General features: G+C 38.3%; 1 protein-coding gene across 7 annotated transcripts; it reads left to right on the top strand.

Moving 5' to 3' along the window:
* The first annotated feature begins 569 nt into the window (after positions 1-569).
* bdg (sodium-dependent transporter bedraggled) lies at positions 570-26,354 on the top strand. Of its 7 annotated transcripts, none has more exons than XM_017613023.1 (8): positions 570-731; positions 19,046-20,001; positions 20,069-21,429; positions 21,490-21,654; positions 22,835-23,117; positions 23,181-23,959; positions 25,347-25,594; positions 25,675-26,354. In XM_017613023.1, the coding sequence occupies exons 2-8, from the start codon at positions 19,116-19,118 to the stop codon at positions 26,270-26,272; spliced, it is 4,320 nt and encodes a 1,439-aa protein (XP_017468512.1). In that variant the 5' UTR covers positions 570-731; positions 19,046-19,115; the 3' UTR covers positions 26,273-26,354. The 7 variants fall into 7 exon arrangements, with proteins under 7 accessions (XP_017468512.1, XP_017468510.1, XP_017468509.1 ...); XM_017613021.1 differs by having other exon boundaries at positions 570-784; XM_017613020.1 differs by having other exon boundaries at positions 570-881.
* Positions 26,355-27,313: the final 959 nt, after the last annotated feature.

Raw genomic sequence — 27,313 nt, 5'->3', positions numbered from 1 at the left:
ACCGCGGTGTTTTTTGTTTCAGAAAAAAAACTTAATCGTCAAATACAGTTGTCCGAAAACAGTATTTTAGAACTTATTGTTTAACATTGTAGCAAATAACTTTATTAAGCCCCTCATTCCATCAATTCGCCTAAATGTAGACAACTTTTCTCGTGCGATTTCGTAGAATATATGTTCAGGAAGCGTTTTTACTAACACATATTCATTTCGGGCATTTGCTGCAAATCGTACAATTTGAAATTGGTGCGATTTGCAAAATATATTTTTTATATTTGTAATGCAAGTAATAAATATTTCAAATGGAAACTGCTAGAAACACAAATTTTTGCCGTTTTTTTAAGAGTTCTCAGAAATAAGTTTTTAACTCGCACCGATTTCAAATCGTACAATTTGCGGCATATGCCCGATTATAAATTTGTTGACCTTTATTTTCGCGCTTGAAAGGTATAAACGCAAAAATGCATAGATCACATGCAAATACGTAAATAATAAGAGAACTAGCATCAAGCAAAGAGATCAATAGGAAGTGTTCATCAGCGTTTACTTTAGTTGTGGTTGTTTCTCTCTTCTCTTAGCTCATAATTGTTTGGCGGGCAATATCCATTTGCCACTATAAGCGTTCATTTCGGTTGCTTCAGTACGGAATCTTCGCTTGCCAACGGCGCACTTGCTCGTAGAATTAACGCGAATGATCAGTGGGTCCGTCGGTCGGTCCACCACTGCCTGTGCAAGTACATAAACACATGCGTATATACAATTAAATAAACACACAAACATATGTTATGTATGGCTATACTATGTACCTATTACATAGCATAATAAGTATATATACAAATCTGTAAGCGCATATTATGTACAAACATATTTCCAAAGTTTACAAAGTGAGCACAATTTTTCAATATTAGTATTAAAAAAGATAATAATAATTTTACTAATAATAAAGCTGTAAAGTGCTGTGGTGAAGAGAAGGGCGCGTGGGAGAAGTGTATGTATGTAGAATAGTGAAACCAGAATCGTGCAAAAGACAAAACAATTCGAATTTTGGTATTCAGATGTTCTTAGTGCTTAATGAACTACTATCTGAATCTGAAAGTGGCGCATGCATGTCTGTGTGTGTGTTGTATGTTTGTGTGGGTACGATTTTTTTGTGCATGCAGCAGTGTTGGTGAATGTGTGAGTACATCTTCAGTGCAAGCGGAGCATCGAAAGCGGCTAATGATGTTCATGTGGATTTTTATTAACATACATATTTGTTTGTATGTATGCTTGCAATTTACTGAATGCATAAAATGTGCAAATAAATACACAGCTATGTATGTATGTACCTACGTACGCTGTAGCTTTTAGCTGCCCACTTTCGAAAATACATTTTCATTTGAGAATATGTACCTACTTAAGTTCATGATAAAAATGCAGCTGAAATTTTAGTGACGAGTTGTAGAAAAGCAATTTATAAAATCTAATATGAATACCTACCTACATATCGTTAGCTTAATTCACAAAGGCCCTAACCAACACTTTTTTTGAAACTGCATTTTTCACAGATTTTGGTGGAATGTATCAAAATACACCGTTAATAAAAAGTTTTAAGTATTACTACCAAAAAATAACGGTGTTACAAGCCACTATTTAAAAAGCTCTACCTGTTTTTGATACTAATTTTATAATGTTTTTTGCTTCTTCTGCGAAATAAAAAATTTGTTGGTTAGGGCCTTTTCGAATTAAGGTGACGATATGTAAGTTCATAAACAAAAATTTTAAGTTAATTTATTTAAAATTTACAGAAAAAAATATACACGTAGCCATAACAAATATTCGCTATATATGTACAAATGTTTTTTGTGCTCTTATCTCATTTCTATAATCATACCAGGCAGTCTCAACAATAGACATTGCTCTGCCAATGGCACAAGTTCGTCTGAAAAATTTAAAAGTCTTTCACATTTTCTTTTTTTTTTTTTTTTGCGGAATATGTTAGGTATAACCTCTCAATAGAAATCCTAATGATTACCGACTGCACCGAACACCGTTAAAACGTCTTTGTACTTACATACATACATACACTGTCGGCAAAAAGTATTGGAACAGCTGCTTTTTTACAATATATGCAACAATTTTGATTGTAATATTTTTCCCACAATTTTTTTCCCACAATTTTTGTATAAAAATGTGGTTCATTCCCCAACAAAACACATACAAATATAATTTCTAAACTTTGTGCAAAACTCGCAAATATTCAGCAAATTTCCGTGCAAATTTCCAACTTTTTAATCAGATTTTTTAGAATTTTTTTGAGTATGAAGATTTGTAGCCCATTAAAATGCAAGTTCGGAGTTAGTTAAAAATCGCATTGTTTTTTGAGATTTTTTTTGTTGAAGGTGTTTTGCATTTTTCCGTATACATATTTTTTTTTTTGTATAGAACTGACGGAAAAAAATGCCAAAAATCAACGGTAATTCCTAGCTCCTTAGAACTTCTACTTTATTACAATACAATTGATTGGGCTACAAATCTGCGTACTCTAACAGTTGAAAATTTGCATGAAAATTTGCTGAATTTTCGCTAGTTTTGAACAAAGTTTAGAAATTATATTTTTATGTTTTTTGTTGTGGAATGAAACATATTTTTATAAAAAATGTTCGGAAAGATATTACAACAGAAATTGTTGCATATATTGTAAAGAAGCATCAGTGCCAATACTTTTTGCCGGCAGTGTACCTTCGACACATGCATCTTACATACATATGTATGTACATATGTAGATGAGCATATCTCTTCTTGAAGACGAAACATCGAAAGTCTTTAAGTTGATAGAACGTAACCTGAAAATATCAGTCCTCAACTCCACACCCACCCTCTTTCCTTCTCTGAACGAACAATGTGACGCTCGAACTGGTCGCCGAGGTCAAACGAACGCATACGCGTCTCACGCGAAAGACAATAAAATTTGCAGCAGCAACAAAGTCTTCCAGTCGGTTAGTAGCAACATCTTTGGCTAAGACAAGGATAATCTTATTGCCACTTATAAATCAATCGTTCGATCTGTAACGAACTACACTGCTCCAGTGTGGAATATGAGCAACAATGAAAAGAAGTGTTCTAACCTTCAGACGTGCCAAAATGCAGTTCTCCACATCGTCACTGCGCATCTTATCACTACACCAGTTGCATGATACAGCCGAACTACTTCTGATGAAGGGGCACAGCTTGCTCCTGCCCAAACAGTTACTCTTAGATTGAGGCAGAACCAACCATACCAACTTTATGTAACAACTCAACCAGTTGTAAGAAGTTTTTGTACAACACTTCTATTACCGTATGAACCCGAGGAGATCTNGTTGCTCCTGCCCAAACAGTTACTCTTAGATTGAGGCAGAACCAACCATACCAACTTTATGTAACAACTCAACCAGTTGAAAGAAGTTTTTGTACAACACTTCTATTACCGTATGAACCCGAGGAGATCTAAATAACTGGCAGGACTGAAAAATCTGCACAGCGATTTGGTTGCTTCTGTAATTACTACTCGCAGTAGCAACATGATGCTAGAAAGTAGCCCGCACTACCGCGCGAGTCCAAAGTATGGTCCGTGTGGTGTAGCAAGAACATTTCCCACAGAGCCAGCCTTTGCCTTGTTCCGGAAATAGTCCACACAATACCGTCAACCTGTTTGCCCTTTCTCTATATCCTACCCATCTGACATCAGTGGCGGTTTGGCTGCTGGGTGATGCCTACTTGGGGTGAGCTATGGTGCGGTAAGCCAATATATAAAGTATTTTCTGAGCACATATTCGAACTGTGTAGCAGGACAACTGCTATCTCCGACTTGTTAAACATTCTTATAAACACGCCCTTTCCAGGATGCACTACACTGCAAGTTAATATATTCCGCATGCAGCTTTTCAATGGAATCTCATAACATTATAAGTCGATCAAAGGTGGAATGGGATATTAATTGCTTCTAACCATACATATATGCGGGATTAGATTGAAAATTTTCTGTCGAACTTCAAAAGGCAGCAGGGCACTTATGCCCTAATTTTAACGATGCGTGGACCACTACGAAAATAGTATTCATATCGCTAGGAGGAAAGTCTTCCCATCGGAAGCCCAGCAACTTTCGGCCTATATATACAACCTATCCAACATTCATCCTGGTAATATAACGATATCTGCGGAGATGGAGGGAGCATCAGTCACCACATACTTGGAAAAAGGAACTCCGCAAGGCGGGGCTCACGCTTCTAAGGAAAATGAATGATTTGCTGTTGCGCTTACCTGCCATGGGCTGTCAATTTGTAGCGTATGCGGACGACCTAACTGTAAAACTAAATACCCTAATGTTTTAGGTAAAAAAGTGCAAATAAACTTTCCCAATTTCAACTCGCTTCACTGAATGGCATCCCATTCACTTTGGCATCAGGAAAGTCAGTAAAAAGTTGGGCCATAAAGCCAAGAATCGTACACTGGATGTACACCGCTTCGGCCTATAACGTTTTAAAGCGCCATATTTTGGTAAACACGCTTGGAGAAATCTGCTATTAGGGTGCACAGGGCGACGTGAACTTTATGTTAAAGTCAAGTACCTGCTTATCGACCGTAAACTCTTCACACGAATCGGGTCCAAGCCGGATGATTTAAGACAAATTTCTTTAAGTTGGCAAGCAACCGAAGCTACGGTCTTATTAATATGGAATGCCTAAACTGCGGCTGGTAATGCTAAGGTTTCCCCATTAGAATGGGCCCCAGCTCATTACAACATTGCATCTAACCCTGAAGGCTTTATAAATTCCAGAAAAGTTCCGACGATATGACCATAAATGTCCCAGACACCTCGTCCTTCTCCTTGAAACGGCCTCACATTCCATGCGGCGGTGCAAAGATCTCTAACTAGATCCTTAGCTTATGCAACTAACTGCACTAATCCTTAGCCTCTCCTTGGCGAAGTTTATGAGAAGCCTGTATGCTTTTAGACTGTACTCCCCAGCAATGCAGTTCCCTTAGTTTGGTTTCCTTTCAGATCACTTCTGGCTAACTAATCCGCTATCTCATTTTCTTCGACTTCCATGTGCTCTGGTACACATATCATTTGTATAGCACTGTTCTCAGCAAGAGCGTTAAGCTTCTCTATACACCCCAGGACCAATGGGCAAGAGAGCCATTAGTGCCGCCTGACTATCACTTAATATAAGAACGCTTTGATTTTGATAACTCCTAAGAAGGTTGATCTCTGCACAAAGCCTAATGACGCAAATTCCAAGCCCAAGACTGTGCCCCATAGGTTACTATTTTCCGTACTATCATGCCGTATATCCATCTCATAATTCTCGGAGTGCATCTACAGGATTTCCGCACTAGACGTTTGCACGCCATCAGCCCTGAAGGTGATCGCCTTAACATAAATGGTACAGACAAGTGGTTTCCTTAGGGTTAAATGTAGCCAGATTCGGTGGAGGGCAGCCACACCGAACTTACCCTAAACTATGTAAATAAATGCCTACTAAGAGAAGTGTTATTTAAATGATTTAATTCAATAAAAAACTATTGATGTGGCGGTACATTTCATTAGTGATGTGCTTTTGCGGGTACACATGTATGTACATTAGGGTGCATCACTCTCCATAAAAAAATATGTTACTATTTTTCCATCAAAATTATAAAATTTAATATATTTTAAGGCTTACATACGTGAGCTGCGTCGATTTAAAAACATTTTCAAAAATCGTTTTTTTTATAAATAAAACTAGTTTTTTTTTTAAATTACCTCTGGTGATTGATGAGTTTAAGCTTAAAAGGTCTGCATAAAAGTGCTTCACAATTTTATCAACAGAATGAGATTTTCGAGTTATTTTCAAATTGGCCCAGCTCACGTAAATCTTAAAATTTTTGCGAAATATTAAAATATAATAATTTTTGAAATTCCGTGGGGCACCTTATTGTAAATATTTATTTATCTAGGTATGTATTGCACAATTGCGGCATCTAAATTTGCCAGTTCAATGCTTAACTACGCTTAATTGAGTTCAAAAGTGTAAATTTGCAAATTAAATGTGCATATTAAAAATTTGCGGTGCGCCATTTGTTGTTGCTGCTGTTGTTGGAGCTAATAATATTTTTGTTGTTTTTTATTGAACGTTGCATTTTCGTTGAATTGTATTTTTAGAAACAAGTGCACGTTGATATATGTAGACATACAGATGCATAACTAAGTAAATGTGGGTATGCACTTACGTACAAATATATTTAATTACATACATACATACATACACTGCCGGCAAAGGGTATTGGCTTTTTTACAATGTATGCAACAATTTTTATTGCAATATTTTTCCGCCAATTTTGTATATTTTATAAAAAATGGGTTATTCTACAACAAAAAACATAAAAATATTACTTTTAAACTTTGTGCAAAACTCGCAAAAATTCAATAAATTTTCATGCAAATTTTCAAATTTTTAATCAGATTTGTTAGAATTTTTTTGAGTATGCAGATTTGTAGCCAAATCAGTTTTATAAATAAAGTAGAAGTTCTAAGTAGCTAGGAATTACCGTTGATATTTGGCAATTTTTTTTCCCGCAGTCTCTTCCATACAAAAAAATTTTTCGAAAATACTTTATATAGAAAAATTGCAAAACACCTTCAACAAAAAAATTCTCAAAAATCAATGCGATTTTTGACTAACTCCGAACTTGCATTTTTTATGCTAGAATTTAATGGGCTACAAAACTGCATACTCCAGAAAATTCGAAAAAAATTATTGAATTTTCGCGAGTTTTGCACAAAGTTTAGAAATTATATTTTTAAGTTTTTTGTTGTAGAATGTACCATATTTTTATAAAAAATTGGCGGAAAAATAGTACAATAAAAATTGTTGCATATATTGTAAAAAAAACAGCTGTGCCAATACTTTTTTCCGGCAGTGTACATATTTATGTATTTATTTATATGTTTTGTAAATAAGTTTAAATTATAGTAAATCGCTAGCTTAAAGCATAGACAGACGGCAACGTTGATCCGCGGATTAACGGTGCAATTGATCGGATCAAAATTGTGCATTGACAGACGGCAGTAATGCGGATTTACGAGCCGCGAGGTCGTAGGTTCGAATCCCATGGCCAGTAAAATATGAATTAAATTTTTTTTGTATTTATTTAAAGTTGTTTTTAGTTAGTTGTCTTTGACTTTTTTCTAAAAATTTAAATTAACTAATAATAAAATAAAAAATGTGCGGGCGGTGGGAGTTTGGGTTTTTGTGGGCAGCCCAACACGCTTCGGTGGGAGTCCCACACTCGGGGAAGGGAGTATAGAGACTAGCGCCCCCGGCCAGTGCATAAAGCATTTCCCTCTCCTACGAAAAAAAAAAAAAATAAAAAAAAAATAAAATAAAAAATGTGAAATAAAATAAAACAAACGAATCATCGATAAAGTAAAATTAAATATATTAATAAAAAAAATAAAAAAAATATTTAAGTAACAATAAAAACAAAATTTTTTAGGTAATCGCTCCAACCTAGGATCGAACCTGGGACCTGCAGGCTTGTAGTACTCAGCCCTCACCACTCGGCTACCTCGGAAGAAGTTGGCTGCTTTGTTTGCGTATTTGTTTGGTCAGAAAGCGTAGAACACAAAGAAATTTAAAAACTCGCATGGACATCCACCTTGTCGTCGATAATGCAGTCACCGTATTAATTCAAAGAAGTTCTTATTCAATTTCAATTGGATTCCTATCTGAGCTAGTATGGTGACTGCATTACTGATGAAAAGGTATATGTTCATGCTAATTTTGCCCTTTCTCTGTATTCTACGCTCTCTGAGTTTTGGTCAGTGTTGTCATCGAATATTCCCTTGATCCGAGTTAAGTTTGGGAATTACCTCTAGCACTTAATCCGGATCAACTGCAGTTAATTCCCGACATAATTCCGAATTAACGAGTTGATCCGGATCGACACTGCCGTCTGTTTATGCTTTTAGAGTGAAATTTGTAAATTCCAGTTTTTAAAAACTTTACAGGAGACAAGAAAAACTTCCTAAACTGATTTCCTTCAAATATTTTGCAAAAATTCAATTACATAATTTTTGAACTTATCGAATGATTTACGCTTTCTCTTGATTCAGTCCCTTCAGAAAAGATGCAATTGTAATTTTCTTTGATTTCTGTATTAAAATAATTAAAAATTGGCCTAGCAACTTTTCAATTTAAGCTAACGAAATATATAATTGTAGTTTCTTTTTATACAGGAAGAAGTAAAACTCCTTGTCTGTCCGCTGTACCGTATACCCCCCTGGTACTACCCACTGTTGTCCGTTGGAAGGCGGTTTTGAGCACTAAGCTCTATCGTACGTTCCTGTCTTAGCGCAATTCGTTGTAAGCTGTACCTGCTTGACCCCACTCCGGTGCTTCATTTAATCATTTAACCCAACCTCACCTCCCACCACTTTTGTACGAACTGTACGGCCCCACATGCCTACATTAAAGTCGAGAGTCAGGGTCGTGCGTACGTATTGTTGTCCGAGGTCTTTGTATGTCTCGACTCTTCTTCTATAGAAAGTTGCTTCAGCTACGGGCGGTGGCCTATATTTAGCGATTATTCCTGATGCGGCGGTGCTTGCAACTCCCCATTTGGTGATGTTTCCATCATTTTTGGCACTAAGTTCTGTATTGTACTGTCTCTCTCTGCATTGAAATATGGACAGCTAAACAGTACATGCTCCGTCTTCGGTGAAGTTCTGACCACAAGTCTCGCAATGGCAGAAGTCCTCGTGGTTAAAGGGCTGCAAGTAGTATATGTAGCAGCCATGACCAGTTCGTAGTTGGGTAATATTGAAGTATACTAATCCAGGTCTCGATATTAGATATGAGTCGATGTGTCCACCTGCCATTGGTAGCTGTGTCCCATCGTTCCTGCGATTCGGATAGAGCGTGCCTTCTTGGGAGCGTTCATTAGTTCAGTGTTGTGGAGCAGCCAGGAACGGTGAACGAGGTCTCCCTCGCCAGTAAATCAATAGGGTGCAGTCCAGCCACAACAAGGGCTGCATCTTCCGAAACCATCCAAAAGCTGAATAAACCCACATGCATAGAGTCTGTAGATTGACTTGATGCCAATGACCCGCATCGATTTTAGTACCCAGGTATTTAATTGATGGCTTCGAACGTAACGTACACCCCCAGACGCGGACCTTAGCCTCCTCTCTTACTTTACGGCCACTGATGAGTAACACCTATCCGTTCGCCTTAGTATGCTCTGGAGCTCTTCGAGTGTTTGCCGAATTGAAAGCATTTTTTACATCTAGGCTGACGACGAGGCAGCATTCAATTGGACCGCCTTTCCAGGACTTCCTTTCTAGAATCCAAACTTATTTGGTGCAAGACCACTCGTCGATGAAATAATGGCTCGGATGATACGATTTGCTATAATGCACTCCAGGATTTTCCTCACCGTATCAAGCATATAATTCGCACGGTAAGCAACTGGACCGCCCGCAGGCTTATTGGTCTTAGGCAGTAGAACCAGGCGTTGGACCTTCCAACGTGTATAATTGTAAGTAGATTTGTATGTAGGCTAAGTTGAATTGGCATACCGACACACTTACGGACTTATCCGGGCCCGTTGTGATACCACAAGGGATCTCAATAACCCCTCGCCGCCTCCTCCTGTGGAGTTGACAAATTTGGGCAAACGCTTTATGCCCGAAAAATCGCTCGTATCTGAAAAGGTTCCAGTGCCCATGTACCTCAGTCTACTCCGTCTGAGTGCGAGACAATCGCTAGGTAAGCACCTTACTGATTCAGTCTCCTACCTCGAGTGCCTCGTAGCTCCTACAGAAGTCACTGAACGACACCACGACTCGATCCGTGTGCCTTCCTAGGGTGGTATAACGAGTCAGCATAGCCAGCATAGGGAGCTCCCTGGCCCCATTTTTGGCCTCAAGAGTTTTCTCATATTGTAGGTTTCTGGCTCTTCTGCGAAGAAAAATTTTTGTTTGTTGATCTCGCAGGTGCCGAGCGGCTTGTTCAACCTCTTCCCAGACGGCGAAAGTGGAAGGTTAGTGCTCTTCCTTGCAAGCTCCCCCTCAATCTCACCGACTGGTATACCTCGGTTTTCCGGCACCCATACCAGGTGAAGAGTGAACTGCTCTACCATCACGCTAAGTGATCTGCGGCCATTCACTGCAGTTTGTACTCCTTGTTGTTTCGAGTACACTCGCCCTCTGTCTTTGTTTTCCAGATTGGATCCATTAGTGTAGAACTGGGAAATTCTGACTCCGTTGCCCCCTTCTAGAAATTTTTACTTTATACGCTTTTTCGAAAGTTGTTCTCGGTACGAAATAGTCCGTTCCTTCCGGCAGATTAAGTCCTTCCAGAAGCTAGCTATGAACGTAGTTATTCGCCTTCCAGCTAGATGGTTCTCGCAGTCTGATGGCCAGGCAACGGCATAATTGCAACATACATACATACATATACATAAGTCATATAAACCTCCACCAGTCCACCCCTGACCACTGACAACCCTCCATTTCTGTGTACTTGTCTCAATTAATTGGCTGTTTGGCGATTTTTCGTTGTGCACTGCGCCACACCAATCGCTATAGCAACCAACGTGTTGTCTCCAAATAGGCAGTAACCACTTTACATATGTACATACATTTAAACAAATGCAAACATTGCTCATTGTTGGCACCAGTTTTTGCTAAATATGCCAGCTAGTAGTCAGCCAACCAGCCAGCTGGTGTTGGCGAGCATAACAAGCGCTTGAGTAAGTAATTTGATGACGGTCAGTGACTAAGTTCGCCCAAAAGTCAATGCTCAAGTGTGGTAATGAAATTGTGAAATGTGATTTTGAAAAAAAAAAAAAAACACAAACAAAAATACAAAAAACAAGGCAACAAAAATTAAATATAGTAACTGGTAAGAAAAAATAAAATCGCATGTGTACATACATACTTACTATGCAGTATTTATTATCTTCATAAAATAAATGCAATGCAAAACCGTAAGTGATCTTAAGTAAAAACAAAAATGCGCGTGGAAAAATGCTCAGAGCAGAGTGAAATGAAAAGCAGCAAGCAGCAGCAGAGAATTGCCGTAAAGTGCTGTGATGTAAAGTGAAATGTGTAAAAAAGTATTGATATGATCCATATCCGTGGCAAACGCACATACAAACATGCATACAAATAAACTTACATAAATATTCATAAATATAGGTTTCTCTATAGATATACTACATACCTAAAAGATATACATAAGTACCTATATAAGTGCCCCTATAAAACTTTTAACGTTACACTTAAAGTAAGGTTACTTTATGTATGCATGTATGCGGATATGTACATATGTACATATATGTGTAGTATGTTTAACATACTCATATAGACCCACGTTTTTCCTGCTCATATTCTTATCTCCCCCTGTATGCAGTTAATGTTCCCTACTCATGTCATACGTATACGCATTAGTATTTTCCTATGTATGTATGTATGTACATTAGACCGTACCGTAAAATATTTTTGCAAGGCAATTTCGATTGCTTTTTTTTTGGCCGAGCCCTAAGGTCGCCCTTTTACATTTTTCGTTATATCTTCAGTATTTACAGTCGGGTTATAAAGTAGAATATATCGATTTTATTTATTTTTTGTTCTTAAGTTCACCTTCAACAAGTACCCCGTTGTGTTACTTCCCCGCCAGATTTCAGTCCTACCACCCTAATGTCAGTAAGTTAAAGTTAGCCAAAAATTATTAAACTTTTGCTAAGGAAGTATCTCAGTTTTTTTTTTATTCCAGAGTTCATTGAACTCAAGTCCTCCGTTGCATTACTAACCAAACAGATCTCAAGCTCCTTCCATCCTAATGTCAGTAAATTAAAGCTCGCCAAAAATAATTAAACTTTTTGGGTGGTATGCATTTCAATTTGAAGGTAATTTCGATTTTTTTTTTACCAAACGTAATTTATCAAAGTTTTTGTCGCGAAGAAAATTTTGTTTGGTTTGCAAGTTCATTGACCTCAGGTATCCCGTTCTAGCACTTACTCACCGGATCCCAGTTCTTATCACACTAGCGTACCGCCCTAATGTCAGTAAATTAAAACTCATCAAACATCATTATGTATTTGAATAAAGTTTGTTAATGCCAAATGTACGTAGGTGTCGAAAAATTCGGCAAAGAAATATAAAAAATTTTCCAATTTGCCTTGCGAAACTACTTTAAGCTCAGGGGTGTACGGTGAACCTTTTTTTGTTAGCTTGTAAGTTGGTACGGTCTAATGTACTTATAAGCATTTCATAAGCCTATGTACTCGTATGTGCCTTTTTTTTATCTAAACGTGTTTCACTGAACTCTGTTTGTCTGTCTGACTGCCGCCTATCTGTTTGTCTGTTTGCGTGCTTACTTGCCTACCTACCAGCCAGCCCGTTTGCCGCATATGCATTCGATGACAATTATGTTGCACACAATATAACAACAATAAGCACAGCGTAACACTAATACACTAGACATGTATGTACGTACATACATATGTAGATATACCGCTCATACAGTGATGCATAGAATTTTCGTCGATTCGTCATGCTTCGAAACAGTTTTACGCTTTAAGCTTTTGAAATTTACTCCCAGCAAAGTTTATTGGACCTGTTTTTTAAGGAGTTAACCTAACCTGAAAAAAAAATAAAAAAAAATTTATTTATTTATTCTACATAATCCTAAGAATATGCATGCAATTTTTTTTTGCTTTCTATAAATAACTGGAACTTTTGCAAAAAAAAAGGTTTTAAATTTCTTTTCTTGCATGGGCTTTCCGTTCTGAGATGGATTTTAGCCCTGATTTCCTAGACAGTCAGCAATTGATATCGTTTTGTACATATAGGTGGGCTCGTGGTTCCGTTCGTCGCAAAAACATACCCCATCAGCTACTGGTGTCGGCCTGTGAAGCTCCGTCTCTTCGTTTAACCGATCGCAATCGTTATCAGAATCTCAATTTGTCAATTGTTATAGCTGAATTAGTCCGTACTGCTGCCCAGTTGCCTAGTGCTTACAAAATCGCTCGGTAGATGCAGTCTTCAGTATTATGGAAGTTTATAAGTCCAACATACATTGGTACATAGTTTCATCATTCCTGCCTCCCATGCCAGTAGATTGATAGGGTACCGGCCAGCAATCTTATGCGTTGCGTCTTCCGAAATAGTTCGAAACGTGGAATAGACCCTAAGCGCAGCTAGCCTGAAATAGATTTAATTCCTCGACTGTATGCAGCTAACGTTGCAGTATTGCAGTTCGAGCCGCGCACAGGATAATTCTGCCGAAGAAATAACTCCAAGTGAGTTCAATCAGTTACTTAGACATATCGAAGCTTTGCAGAGCTTCGACTATTTTCTATCACCTTGTCGAGTTGAAAACTTTTTCGAAGTAGTGGTTCGCAACGAGGCAGCAATGCTACGGCTGCGGGCTTAGGTCGGCCATAGTTTTCCTTTTCCTTCTTTGTGGCTACTAAATCGTAATATTGGTGGGCATGAAATCAGTTGTTAGACAATTACCACGGATTAACGAAAAGTGGACGCTGATAACATGATCCATGTCTTGTCAATGAATCTATTCAAATTGAAATAGGCAAGAGAAATTTCAGCCGCTGGTGAAAATAACAGTTTCGAAGGGGAGCCCTTTGGCAATACAGCTTCCAGTGTAGGACCTGCACTACTAGCTACAAAGGCCCGTAGTGAGGTAGTCAATAAACAGCGCACGCTGAAAAAAAGCGCGACAGTGGCTACCCTAGCTATTTTCTCAACTCCTAGAGATTTAAACTCGATTGTCTATGTCTCTCTGTAGGGACTATAAGGCTATTTTGCGAAAGACAACTGAGCCTTTGTTCCACTATTGAATGGATTCGCCGTGGAAAAGGAATAAAGGAGGAAAGGTTAGATTAAAAGTCATGGACTTTATCGTTAAATGTGCCAGGAATAAAGAAAAAGTTGCGATTTTTTCATCACGAACTTTATGACAAATGACCGCCAGTTGCCAATATAACGACATTAAGGATAGGTGTAAGGTTAGGTTAGAATGGCTACCTCCAAAAGTGGATCCGTTCTTAGATAAGCTCCCATTAAGGGGTGGTTGAACGAGACTTTGACGGGTCTGTGTAAAAAACAAACTCTCTGTTCCAACAACAAAGCTCTACAAGTGGCTAATCTTTGTACTGAGATCCAAGGTGTTTACCACAGTTCAACAGCGGATGCTGAAGTGATTCCATCTCATTATCCTCCAATGCAGCCGTAGCAGTTGATGCTTGAGTTGATGTGTAGACTTGCCACCATGAATTCCGATAGGACCGATTAGAACTCCCGCCAGTGATGAGAGACTATAAGTAGATCAGTATTACTTTATGCAATATGAATGATTGTATTGGGGTTGGTACCATGCTAATAATCTTGGATAGAAATTCTGCATTATCGTCAGACGCTGGAGAGACACGCAGCGCAAAAACATGATATATAGGCACAAACCAACACTTCGTTAACGAGCACTATTTTGCAACACTGTATACGCCTACTTAGTAAGAACTTGAGCAGTTTTTGTGGAGGGCAAACATTTCAGATATTACCTGCAATTTTGTTGTTGTATTTGTAAGTATTTTGTAGTTCTGCAACAATGCCAAGCAAAGACTGGTTTCTCTACTGCCTCTGCTGGCTACTCATGAGCGGTGTAGAATGAAACCCACACACATACACATACATACATATTTATATACACATATATATACTTAGAAAAGAGCGAAATAAAAATCCAACATGCATATAAGTATACCACCTACCCGTAGGAAAAAATTATCAATTGAAAAAAAAAAACAACTTGCAGTTAGCTTTTTTTGCGGGTTTTCTATAAAATACATAAATTGTAGTTAGCTACAAAAAGCTAACTTGAAACTAGTTGAAAAGTAATGCAGACGCAATTGGGCGACTGCTTTCTTTAAACAAGTTTCTATTTAAATATCCTCCTACAAATTTTACTTCGAATACACTTTCTTTCTCCACTTCAAAATAATTTTGTTGTATGTACAGTCAAAGAAAATATACAGATAGTAGTGACCTTTTAGTTCCTTCCTAATCAAATTCAAGTTAACTTATAGTTAGATACATTTCCCGCAGGGTTACTACTACTGCACACTATATCACTAACGTTACGTAGTGGTTTACGTTTTTACGTTGCTTCAATGTTTTCGACTCGCTTATGGGCATCAATTTGTGTGAGTCTGATTTGTTCATTAGCCTGCAGTACACCAACACAATTGCAACAGCTATTCGCTGAGATCAGAGCGTGGCTATAGTGGTAGGTCTATATGTAGCCTCTCCATAGTCAGGCAAACGTGCAATGGCGCGACACCGACACAACTCAGTATGGCTTAGCCGCTGCTTCACTCAATTCAAGTTTTCAAGTCGTTTCGTTCAAGCGCGTTCTTCTCGAAGAAATTTAACTTTCGAAAGAATGCAACTTTGCTGAAAAATTTGAATGTAAACAACGGATATTTTGTTTCTGTTTTCTTAGGGGCATTAACGTTTTATTTAGGTTTTATTTTATTTTTGCAAACAGTTAGTTTTTTTTTTATACTTTTTAACGAGTTCAGTGTGAAGTGTGCTTGAGGCATGTAATTTTTTTTTTAAGTTTTTCTAAGTGTTTAACGTAAATCATTGTGCGGCTTATATGGGCATACATACATACATACATACATACATAGGTGCATATAAATTAGTGCATAAGCGAATGTGTTTATTGCATTTATTTAATGTTGTGCAAAGCAAAAGTGTTGTGCGCTTAGAAATCGTTGTTAGCCATCCGTCTATGCTGAGCGTGGCGTGTTTGTGTGCGCGTGTGTGTGTGTGTGTGTGTGTGAACGTTGAAGACGCCCCCCGCTAAAGTCCAAAAACAATCTAACACCAGCAACACTTACAACAATAACAGCAAGCGTTATGGATAACGCTTCAGTGAATAACTCGAATTTCCGTATTACATTTTCTTATTAGGGTTGTTCCGTTTAAAAGAAAAAAAAAAAATCACGAAGGTTTTGAATTTTTGACTGAAATGTAAAAATTTCTTTTAGTATACTTACGAATTGCGAGTTATCCAATTATTTATTTGCTTTCAAGTTTTACTTATTTTCGTTGTAAAAATTAAGCAATTTTAAAATTAACAAAAAAACTAATTAAAAGTGTTTTTTTTTTGGATGTTAGTGTAGAATAGCTTGCAAAAATTAATGGACTAATTGTGGCTATAACATAACGATCGACAGGTGGTGCGTGAATGAATAGACATATATACACCTGTGTATGTACATATGTTTGTGCACCTGTAAATCCATTCAAACTTGAATTTGGTAGACGTTTCTAAAATCGCAGGCACACCTCCCCGGGCTCCCCGTGCTAATCAAGCTTCTTACTCAAGTAAAGATGTATGTTTGCATGTACTATGTATGCATGTGTCTACGTGAACCCGTTTTATGCATTGTATTTGTAAACATTTGTTTCATTTTATTTATTTTTATTGTTTATTTTTTCTGTTTTTTTTTTTTTTTTACTTATACCTACGTTTGTTTGCTTGCTGCAGATCTCATTATTACTATATTTGTGCTAAAACGATTGATTATCAGCATCTTGCTATTATCCATTGTTTTCATTGTTTATGTTAAGGAATTGTAGCATTTGTTAGCCATATACGATATTCCGCAACGTACCGCTAATTCCAGACGATCACTAAATTATTCGACCTCTCTGCGTCATTTGAATACAAATGAGTAAAAGTAGCTGTCATGTATGTTTGTAAGAATAGAGATAAATATATGTATGTACGTCCGTGGAATATTTGCGAATGCTTACATTCACTTGAGCTCGTAGATGCATATCTAGTGCATGTAATAGACAGCAAATGCGCCTGGCCAAGTTTCGTCACCAAAACCGTTACCTTAACTATTTTATTTTTAAGATGACAGCCCTAGACTCTTGCTAAATTCGATCAATAGTTATTTACATTCAAATATTGATATTAATTTTTATAAGATGTAGTTGGCAACCATCTTGAGATACCTTCCATTTGATACCAATTTGTCTGTCGTAGTTACTAATTATTTTATGTAAATCTATTTTTCGATTTTCATAATACCTGGCAACCATATTAAGAAATAAAAACAGATTTCTCTTTCAAAATGTCTTGAGTTATCTTCTATTTTATACCCATTTTTATGCCGTACCATTTTTTTCAGTTTAAATCATTAAACCAGGTGGCAACTCTACTCGCCTTTTATAATAGTTGACAATCATATTTTAAGCTACCTTTCATGTGACATCCATTTGCCTGTCACACTAATTTTTTTTTATAAAATTATTATACTGGAGGGTAATCTACTAAATTTTTAGAATAGTTGACAATTATATTCTAAAGAAAATCTATTCAGCTAACTTCCATTTGATATCCAAATGTCTGTCGTACAATTGTTTTTATTTAAGTCATTAAAATAGTTGGCAACGGTATTTAAAAAAAAACGGATTTTTGATTCAAAGCCTCTTAAATTTTTATTCAAATCCTAAAAATAGATGGCAACTCAAACCATGTTCAAAAAATAAGGGATGCATCGTTCAAAATGTCTTAAGCTACCTTCCATTTGATATCCAATTCAACAAAATAAGTGGCAACTCTACTAAATTTTTATAAAAGTTGGCTACGACATTCAAAATAATGTTTTCTTTCTCTTTCAAGATATCTTAAGATACCTCCCGTTTGATACCCATAAACCAAATTTTATTGTTTAATTAATTAATAACCTTTTCAAACAGGTGGCAGCCCTTTTTGGAGTTTTTTGAATTAGTGCTCTCTAAGTCACTTCGATCGTTACAAGCTCATTACTTAATAGTCAATTTAACAATATTTCGTATGCTGTAATTTTATAAATAGGTGGCAGCTCAGTTAAAAATATAAAAATTTTTTAAATAAAATATTTTGAAATACCGCCTAGCACCGTTAGAAAAAATATATTAAACTAAAATTTAATAGGCTATATTGAGCCCTAACCGCCAAAAAGACGTAAGCGACATTTTTTCCAAATTTTATCTTTGATGCAGAATTGCATCCAGATGCTCTAGGAACATTTCTGCATAAAAACGAAAATTTTGGAAAAAATTTCGCTTGCACCTTTTTGGCCCTTAGGGTTCGATATAACTGCCTAACTGAAATTTATCTAAGAATTCAAAGAAGAATTGGTGATTTTTTTAATTTTTTTTCTAAATTTAAAATTTTTGTTTGGGCCCATGCTGAGCATTGCTTTTTTAATTAGTGCTACTTGGTGGGAGAGTTCCTCAACAGGAAATAGCATTCTACATTTGCCACTTTGCTTAAGCTACTTAACTGCAATAGCGCTACAGCTCTTTGATGTTCACGTCCTTCTCATTCGCCGCTACTGCAGTCGAATGAGTCATTTTGCGTTGACTTTTAATGATTCTACCTGCACAAATACTTCAATGACATCTGCTTAAATCCCGGCGCCAGTGATATAACAAAACAAAAAATTGCAACCACTTAAGTAAGTGGGCCATTGTCGCTCCAAAAGACTTGGCGTTTTGAAAGCCGAAACGGATATCAAATTTTTCATATTCTACTAAAATTTCACAACTCCAAAAACAACAACCAAAAATGTTTTACAATTGAACAAGAAACCTGCAAGGTATGTGCAATGTCCGTCCGTTAAAGTGGCAACAGCCGATAAGACGGAGACGGAGCCGGAGACGGAGACGGAGCCGGAGACGGAGACGGAGCGTCAGTCAGCCAGCGCGGCAACGCTTACTACTTGAATATGAAATATGAGCTTATGAGCTGGGTAGCCCAGTCATTATTGCATGCGTACTGCAAGCTACTTAACTGCAACATTTACATACGGTTGTGCAGATACATACATACATATTTACATACATACCTACTAAGTATATTATGTTTGTGCTAGAAAGATAAATTTATACTGACATTAGCGTTTGCACTGACATGTTTCCATTTCTTTCTTTCTCACTACTTTTTTGTTGCAGTTTCGACAGCATTCGGCGCCTATGACGGCGGAAAGTAAGTAAGCATTACTACTAAAACAAAGAGAAAGTTATGTCCAAAGCAACGAATGCTGGTAACAGCAGATCAACAGAAGACGAAGAAGAACGTGATCGCCTGGCAGATGGCGCAGAATCACGCTTTTCCTATAGATCCAGGCCTTTTTCTAGTCTTCCGCGTCGCTTTGCTTCTACGAAGAATTGCGCAGTGGCCGATGATGAACGTATGAGAAATGAGAGTAATAAATTAAGAGATTCCACAGCCAGGAGCCTCTCCCGGTTAAATACGCTTACCTATGATAATGCTGCTATGGAATTAAATGAGAACAGCTCCAGCAGCACACAAAATGGCTTTCAAAGTAGTGGCTTAAGTATTTTTCCTCAAATAAGTAAGAGTTCCGGAGCAATCTCCTTGGAGATGGAACAACTGCACGATATCAAGCGTGAAGATGTTTTTGAGCAAGAAGAGTCCCTCTCCCATTTGTCATGGGACAGCAGCAGCAATGAAAGAGTGTCTATGCATTCCTCGGATGCGAGCGTTAGCTCTAATGACGACGATGCCACACGCGTGCTAAATGAGCTAGACACGATTTTGGACATACACGGTGCTGCACAATTACCCACAACCAATTCATTAGAAACTAAAGTTGAAGACTGTTTATTGGATTTAGATAATTATCTAGAAGAGATGGATGATTATAGTTTTAGCAATAACGATGAGGAAGACAAAAGTTCCGTCGAACTGGAACGTTCACCAAGCCCCAAACGGTTGCCTACACGCCAACGCAATCGGTCGCTGCCGATGAGCCGGAAGAAATGCGCACAGTTGAACAGAGAAAGTGAAAGTTTCGAGGAGGAAAGCGCGGATCAGCGAAGTAGCCTGGAACGTGGGCAGCCTGTGAGACGCACAATTACGCATGCGAAAGAGAAGCAGTACGAGGGTAAGTGCCATCATAAGATTTCTTGCTTAGCCCGCCCATCTTAAAGTTGTTCGAACTTTCATTTCAGATCTTATGGAACACTTGGAGCGTATGCCGTTCGACGCTACACGCTTACCAAGCGAAGAAGCATTCACTGAATTATTCATCACAGAGGAAAATAGTGGTGGGAACACAAACTTACAGGCATCAGCGGCGCCTCCTTGGCAAGCAGAGGAACTGACGAGTGCTGCGTCCCAACAAACCTCAGCTGGCGACGATTGTTTAGAGTATGCAGCACGTCGCGCCGAAGAGGTATGCACTGATTTCACAGAGCACCACAGTATTAGCACAACAACTACACCAGCGGACGCTGCAACAGCAGCTACGCCAGAGCCACAGCCTCTGCGACCAGAGCTCAGACGTTGCTACTCGCAAAATCGCCTTAGCGCCGCCAGCACAAATAGCCGCAGTGAAATGCTGACGCAAGAGGACATCTTTAATAATTTACTACTACAAAACGATAACAATAGCAGCACTTTGGTGAATAGACCACGTCAGTTTGGTCGTCGTGCTGCTGGCCAACCGGCTGTGCTGTCCGTAAGGCCCGACATATTGGAGGGCAATCACAGCTTCGGCGCAGCTAATCACAATCAACGCCCACAGAGCGCGCCCGCAATAGCTGCGGGAACCCGGCGAGCGCATAACGGTGTACACGCGACGACAGAGGAGCGACATTCGAATTTCTCCGATTTAAGCTCAGCGCATAGCTCCCGCAATTCCAGTCCCATAACCATCGTTTCCAGCACAGATTCAGCATCAACGTCGGCTTCGACTAATGGTCATACCGCAGCTATGACGCTCGTTACGAATGGTCATTACGAGCATACGAATACGGAACACAATAACAGTACACATGCGAGCGCACAGGGCAGCGAAAACGAGTGGCCGCATATGTGCTCGCGTGCTTTGGCGCTTGTCTGCTGCACAGTGGGGCTATTCAATATGTCGCGCTTCGCTGTGCTGACCATAGAGTATGGTGGCAATTTTGTGCTACAATTCTTTTTGCTTTCAATATTCTTTGGCATACCGCTATTCCTGCTGCACGTCTGCTTGGGTTCCAGAATTAAGGCGGGTCCCATTTCGATGTGGAAGATTAGTCCCATATGTAGAGGCATCGGCATCGCTTTGGTGTTGGTGCAATGTTTTATAGCAATTTACTCGACAGTGGCAGTAGCATGGTTGCTCATCTATTTGCGAGATGCGATACCCAATAAGGGTCATACCGGTTATTTGTGGCAGGAAATGATAAATCCCTATCGGCGGGCTACTAATGGCTCCGCCAATCTAACAGAGAGCATCACCGATTATTTTAATATTGTGGTGCTGCAACGACTACATCTTTTTAAGTCTGCGGATGGGGGAAATGTGCGATTTAGAGTGAGCAATCGGGTGAGTCTAGGCGTTTAAATTATTCAATATTACAGTACTAAAATTGACTTTTTATTACAGCTGGCTTTCAATTTAGCCATCATTTGGGTGTTTGTATTCTTGATACTGTGTAAAGGACTGAAGTCGTTCGGTAAAGTAGTCTTTCTACTAACCATTTTACCGCTCATAGCTTTGGCTGCTGTAATTTGTAAGCTTCTCTATGTCGTGGATCCGGCAAAGCTGCAGGTGAGTCGACGACCGTCTTTAGTTTTAGGCCACCAAAGTGAGGTATAGGAATACAGAAAGCGGCAAACGGTTGGAGACGTCTTTGAATGTTTTTTTTTCTGCGGAATCCGTGTTTACCGATATTATTTTGTCTAAAAATATGTGTATGTATATTAGGGTGGTTCTTAAATATATCACCAGCCTTTTATTTTTTCTTACATACGAAATAAAGACATCCACGAACGAAAATTTCAATAAAAAAAAAATGTTACTTTTTTCAAATGGTGGTGGCAACCCTCAAATATTTTTTTTTTTAATTTTAAAATTTTTGTGGATGTCTTTATTTTGTACGTAGAACAAAAGAATAAGGTGCGCCAAACAAAATTGAAATGTTGATATCTTGAGGACCACCCTAACGTATATGTTCGGTTGGCTCGTAGTTGCAGCCCATGTAATAACATGACTGATGGGTCAAAAGCTATAGAGCGTATATCAGACTACCTTGGGAGTTAAAGATCTTCGGAATTACATAAATTGAAGCCCTCAAAAAATTAGTACCACTGGCGGAAATAGCCCTTTCAATACCATCTTCTCAAAAGCTGTGTCATTCAGAGGCAGACGAGAAGATGCTTTTCAAAGCAAATAGGGTCATTCCAATAGTCTGGCCATTTAGAGAAAGGCGGGAAGGTGCGTTTCAAAAGAAAATAAAGGCCCCAGATAGCCCTGCAATTATAAGGCATGTGAGGAGATGTGTTTTCAAAGCAAGAGAAGTAAAATAAAGATCCTTCAGTAGCCCGACCATTCGAAGGCAGGGATCCAAATAAAAATCTTCCAATAGCCCTGCCATTTGAAGGCAGAGAAGACTGTTGTGTGTTTTCAAACCAATGGAAGTCAAATATAGATCCTCAAAAACACGCTTCCAATATCAACGAAAGTCAAATAGTAGATCCTCCGAAAATAACCCTGTCGTTCGAAGGCAAGGGAGAGGGTTGTTTTCAAAGCAACGGAAGTAAAATAAAGATTTTCCAAAAATTTGTACCTGCTGTGACTTTCCCCTCCTAAGAGAAGCTAAGGAATCGCTCCTAGATTTCTTGGAATTTTTTATGCACTTTACATTACCAAAAGCATAACACACTTTACAGTGTCATAAATATGTGGTACATTCCTGTTTCACCAACTAAATATTTATTTCATTCCACAGAATATTTTTACCCAGACAGACTTTAATGACTTCTTCGAAAACTCCCAAATGTGGGTAGCTGCCGCACAAGAAGTGTTCCTAACCTGGGGTCTACTCGGCTCATCCGTGATCTCCATTACAAGCTGTACACATGCGGCTGGACGTAGCGAAATATCATTGCGACGCGATGCCATCTTTGCAATTTTGATTACACTCTTCAGTCTGTGTGTGGCGGCGCTATTGGGCACATTGTGTGTGCAAATATTGAATCAACATTCCTACATCTATGTGCCGGGTTCGTTTGGTAAGTTATTGTGCAATCTCAAAGCCCATGCAAGCATATTATTTACTGCCACTCTTTCCGCAGAGACGCTCGAATCTTCCAAGTCTGTGTTCTCACCAGAGTCAATAACCAACTTGAACATACTCTCGATACCGGCCAAATGGATGCCACACTATTCCAGCTTTATTGGCGAAACCTATCGGCGACAGCTGTTTCATCAGGAGAGTGGCTACCAAGCGCTACGCTTCATCAGCGAAGTCTTTCCAGCCACATTGATACTATCACACGCGAGCGTGAATTGGGTTTGGGCTGTGGTAGCTTTTGCTGCCTTAGCTGTGCTGGGCTTATCGCAGTTGTGTGCTATGTGGAAGCCGATTGCCAGCGCATTGGGCAACTCAATCAGCGCTGTGTTGTTGAGTTGTGTTACAGCGCTGCTGTTGGGTGTGCCATTCACCACCGAAATCGGTGTATCAATACTCTATTACATGGATTTGGTATTGGGTGGCTCTTGGTTTGTGGCGATTTTATGGACAGCGCAGATATTTGGTGTATTCCTGATACGTGGACGTCCCTATAACGGCGATGATTTAGTGAACAACTTGAAGTTCTCAAACACGTTATCAGCATTCACGGCGCTGGCATGGAATGTCTTACTGCCGATTGGTTTGATAACGCTCTCGGTGGTTAGCTACAAGACTTCGTTTTCCAATCAATTTTACTATTGGCGTGGAAAGTCATACTTTACGTATTGGGCTAGGAAGGTGGCAGCCGCAGTGCAAATTGGTTTTCTGCTGCTCATACCCGTCACAGCGATTGTACAAATTTATCGATATTTGTCAAATGGACCGCCGGATATACTGGATGTGAGTATTTGGTGTGAAGATGGGGATGATAAGTTGTTGTGAAGTGGGTGTGATAGTTACGATAACAACTGAGCCTAATAATTGATAGTCGGTAGTTCGAATCAAGTTTTTTTACCGATAATTCCAGTTAAAAGTCGATTTTAAGTAAACTTAGTCATCGAAAGCTTAGTTTATAAGGCGAAAAAGGTGGCCTAATTACGATGCGAAGGCAACAAATATATCAAGATTAAGCCATAGTTTTTGACATAAATCCTATCTATCCTATGATCTTCCACCCACGCACGCCGACATATGAAATTTGTTTGTATTCATGTATACAAAATTTTGTTGAAAAATGTTTTGAAAACTTAAAAATTTTAAAGCGCCTCTTTAGTTACGATTGAATTGAACCGGGGATGTTACTTCAAAATACGATTTTTGGCTAGCTCAATATCAAACTTTATCGATTTATCACAAACTGACTCATCTTTTTAACCAAAAATTTTATTATTCATGCGATTCTACTATTACTATTTACTATTTTTTTTGATTTTTTTAATGATTTAAAAACAAGTTTAAAAATATAAACAATAAATAAAATAAAAATTAAGCAAGCTTCATTAGTTGCGGCGACAAAAATATTCAATATTTTTTTTTAATCGATATAAATAAATGGCAATTAGCCAAATATTTCCGATACACTTTAGCTTGAAATTAATCGAAATTTCTAAAACTCGGTATAAATACCGATTCTTTTTGACCTTGTTTGCCATTTTCAACCCGATCATGCGATTGAAATCAGATATTAATCCACGATGTTCCTATTTTGCGTAAAAATTGTTATTATTATATGAAATTGAAGAAATACAGTGAAGTAAAAAGTTTAAAATTAATCGATTACTCGATAGTTGGAATAAAATATCGATTTCTTTTAAAGTCGAAGGCTTTTCTCGACGCGCTTATTATTACTCTTTTAATTTTGCTATTTAAAAATGTGGTACACTCAACTCGATAACTGTTTTCCTCCCGTTTACAATTTTTTTGAAATTTTTTGTTGTTTTCGTCAAATGCGATGGGAATTAATCAAATATAATCGATACACTTTAGCTCTAAACTAATCGATTTTTCTAAAACTCGACATAAATATCGATTCTTTTGAAACTTGCTCACCATTTTCAATCCGATTATGCTATTCAAATCATATGTTTTAGCATTCTATTATTCCAAATTTTAAAAGAAAGATATGGTTACTTTGAAAATTAAAGAAATACAGCGAAGTAAAAATGTTAAAAATTAATCGATTATTCGATATTTGGAATAAAATATCGATTTCTTAGAAACTCGAGGGCTTTTTTCCACGCGTTTACTACTCTATTTAAAAATTCCATTATTTTTTCTCCCCTTGCAGCGCATCCAACTTCTCTATCGCCCTGGCAACAGCATACGCGAAATTCGCAACAGTTCCTCTAGCGATCGCAGTAGAACAGATTTCGCACGACCTGGCAGCAATGGCGCCGTTGGAAACCTAGAGCTAAACTCCTATCAAGCACAAGATGATGCACCACCGAAATATACGCCACCACCATCTTACACCACAGCAACTGGTGCACGTTTCGCTAAGATCTTACGACAGAGCATCAGGCGTAGCGTGAGACGGTAATTAAATCATAAAGTCGATCCTACCTTGGGCCACGCAACTCACTTTTTCCCCCTTGCGTTTCTTTCCACTTCCTTAGTGTACTTGGCGATCGTGGTCGCGCACGGCCCATCCTTAGCATTGACTCGGAGAGCAATCAACCTACTACATCACTACATTCTCACCATGAAGCTGAGAGTCCACACTACACTAGCGCTGATATACCGATCAACAACACAGCAGCGTTCTCATCAGATCAATCGCACAATTTCGCCCGCAACTCAGGCGAACAGATGCAACGTTCCCATTCGCTGGGCCGCAAGTTGACTACAAAGCATTCGAATCAGCAGCATCACAACACCATCAGTAGTGGTGGTGGTGGTGTTGGTGGTGGTCAGCGCAATTTGCGTGAGCCCTACACTGCTGACGATGTGGTCACTGTACTGCGTTCGACCTCAGCTGTAGCGGCACAAACGCGTCCCGAAACAGTGGCGATTGTGTCACCTTCGACCCCCGAACTGAGTGATCTTTCATCCCACAACTATTCATCTTTTCGTTCGATTGAGAATTTGGTGACAAATGCAGCGCCGATGGCGCGTAGTGCAGCCTTTGCAGCAAGAGGGACGTCTATGGGCAGCAACGCCGAGAATGATGATGTCGGCGCCGACGAAAGCGGAAGTAATACATCTGTGATTTAAGTAAAAACAATAGAGAAAAAAAGCTAACAATTTTCGTACATACAGATGTGTGTATGTATTTATTTGTAGGAGTACTGCTACATGTGTAAATATATATGTATCTTTTAAATGCGTATGAGTGTAATAATTATGATAAATAATACTATTAAATATATGTACTAATATTGAGGAAATATTACAAATGTGGATATATACTTATATTTTTTATAATTCTTCTTAATAGAAATTTTACAATTGACCACATATTAAATTTATTCACAGCGTATCAGTGTGTGTGTGCGTAATATATGTATATCGCTTGACACCTTTCTTTTGCCCCTTTAACTACATTAATTAAGTGTAATTAGCCTTAAAATTTTCTATCAAAGTGCCAAACCACATCTAAGAGCCCCATTTCATGAGTTAATTAAATTAAAAATTTCTCACCAAGAAATGATTTCTGCGCGTAACACGCTCGCACATACATACATACATATGTACATGTATGTACACTAGAGTGGTCGGTCCAAAATTGTAGGTGCAAAAGTAAAGTCGGAATTTTAATGTTGCCACCCCCTAGGATTGTTCTATACCGCAAAAAAATATATCCCTATTTTTTATTTAGAAAAAAATAAATAAAATAAAAAATAGGGAGTGCTCAAAGCGCTCGAAGTTTTTCATGTATTTTATATGTAGAAAAACAACTTTTCGTAGAAATTGTGTAGAATTCTTTAAAATCAATATTTTTAGATCGGAAAAATAAGGGTATATTTTTTCGGTGTAGAAAAATGCTAGGGGGTGGCGGCATTAAAATTCCGACTTTATTTTTTTTTACCACTCTCTAATGTACACTTGCAGAATCACGAATCACGCATTTAAAAGGAGCCTGTTGCAAGTAAGTATGTATGGATGTACATATGATGCGCAATAAGGTTAACGGCGAAATCCTTCTATATTAGGGCTGCCAGACTCGATTTTTTCCGTCTTTAAGCACCACAAAGTTCTATTTCAAAAATTCGCCATTTTGGAGCCAGTTTGGGAACTAAAGTCTCGGGAGCGTTC

Source organism: Rhagoletis zephyria, unplaced genomic scaffold, assembly GCF_001687245.7.
Source record: "Rhagoletis zephyria isolate East Lansing unplaced genomic scaffold, Rhagoletis_zephyria_1.1 Rzeph_scaffold_00601, whole genome shotgun sequence".
In the NCBI taxonomy this organism is placed as follows: domain Eukaryota; kingdom Metazoa; phylum Arthropoda; class Insecta; order Diptera; family Tephritidae; genus Rhagoletis; species Rhagoletis zephyria.
Note: the sequence above shows the minus strand (reverse complement) of the source record. Positions and strands in the feature narration are given on the sequence as shown.

Bases quoted from the DNA above. Each gene is read 5' to 3' on its own strand.
- bdg (XM_017613023.1), top strand. From the start codon at position 19,116: ATGTCCAAAGCAACGAATGCTGGTAACAGCAGATCAACAGAAGACGAA. The intron at 23,118-23,180 runs GTAAGTTATTGT...CTCTTTCCGCAG, and splicing joins CTATGTGCCGGGTTCGTTTG to AGACGCTCGAATCTTCCAAG. The intron at 23,960-25,346 runs GTGAGTATTTGG...CTCCCCTTGCAG, and splicing joins GACCGCCGGATATACTGGAT to CGCATCCAACTTCTCTATCG.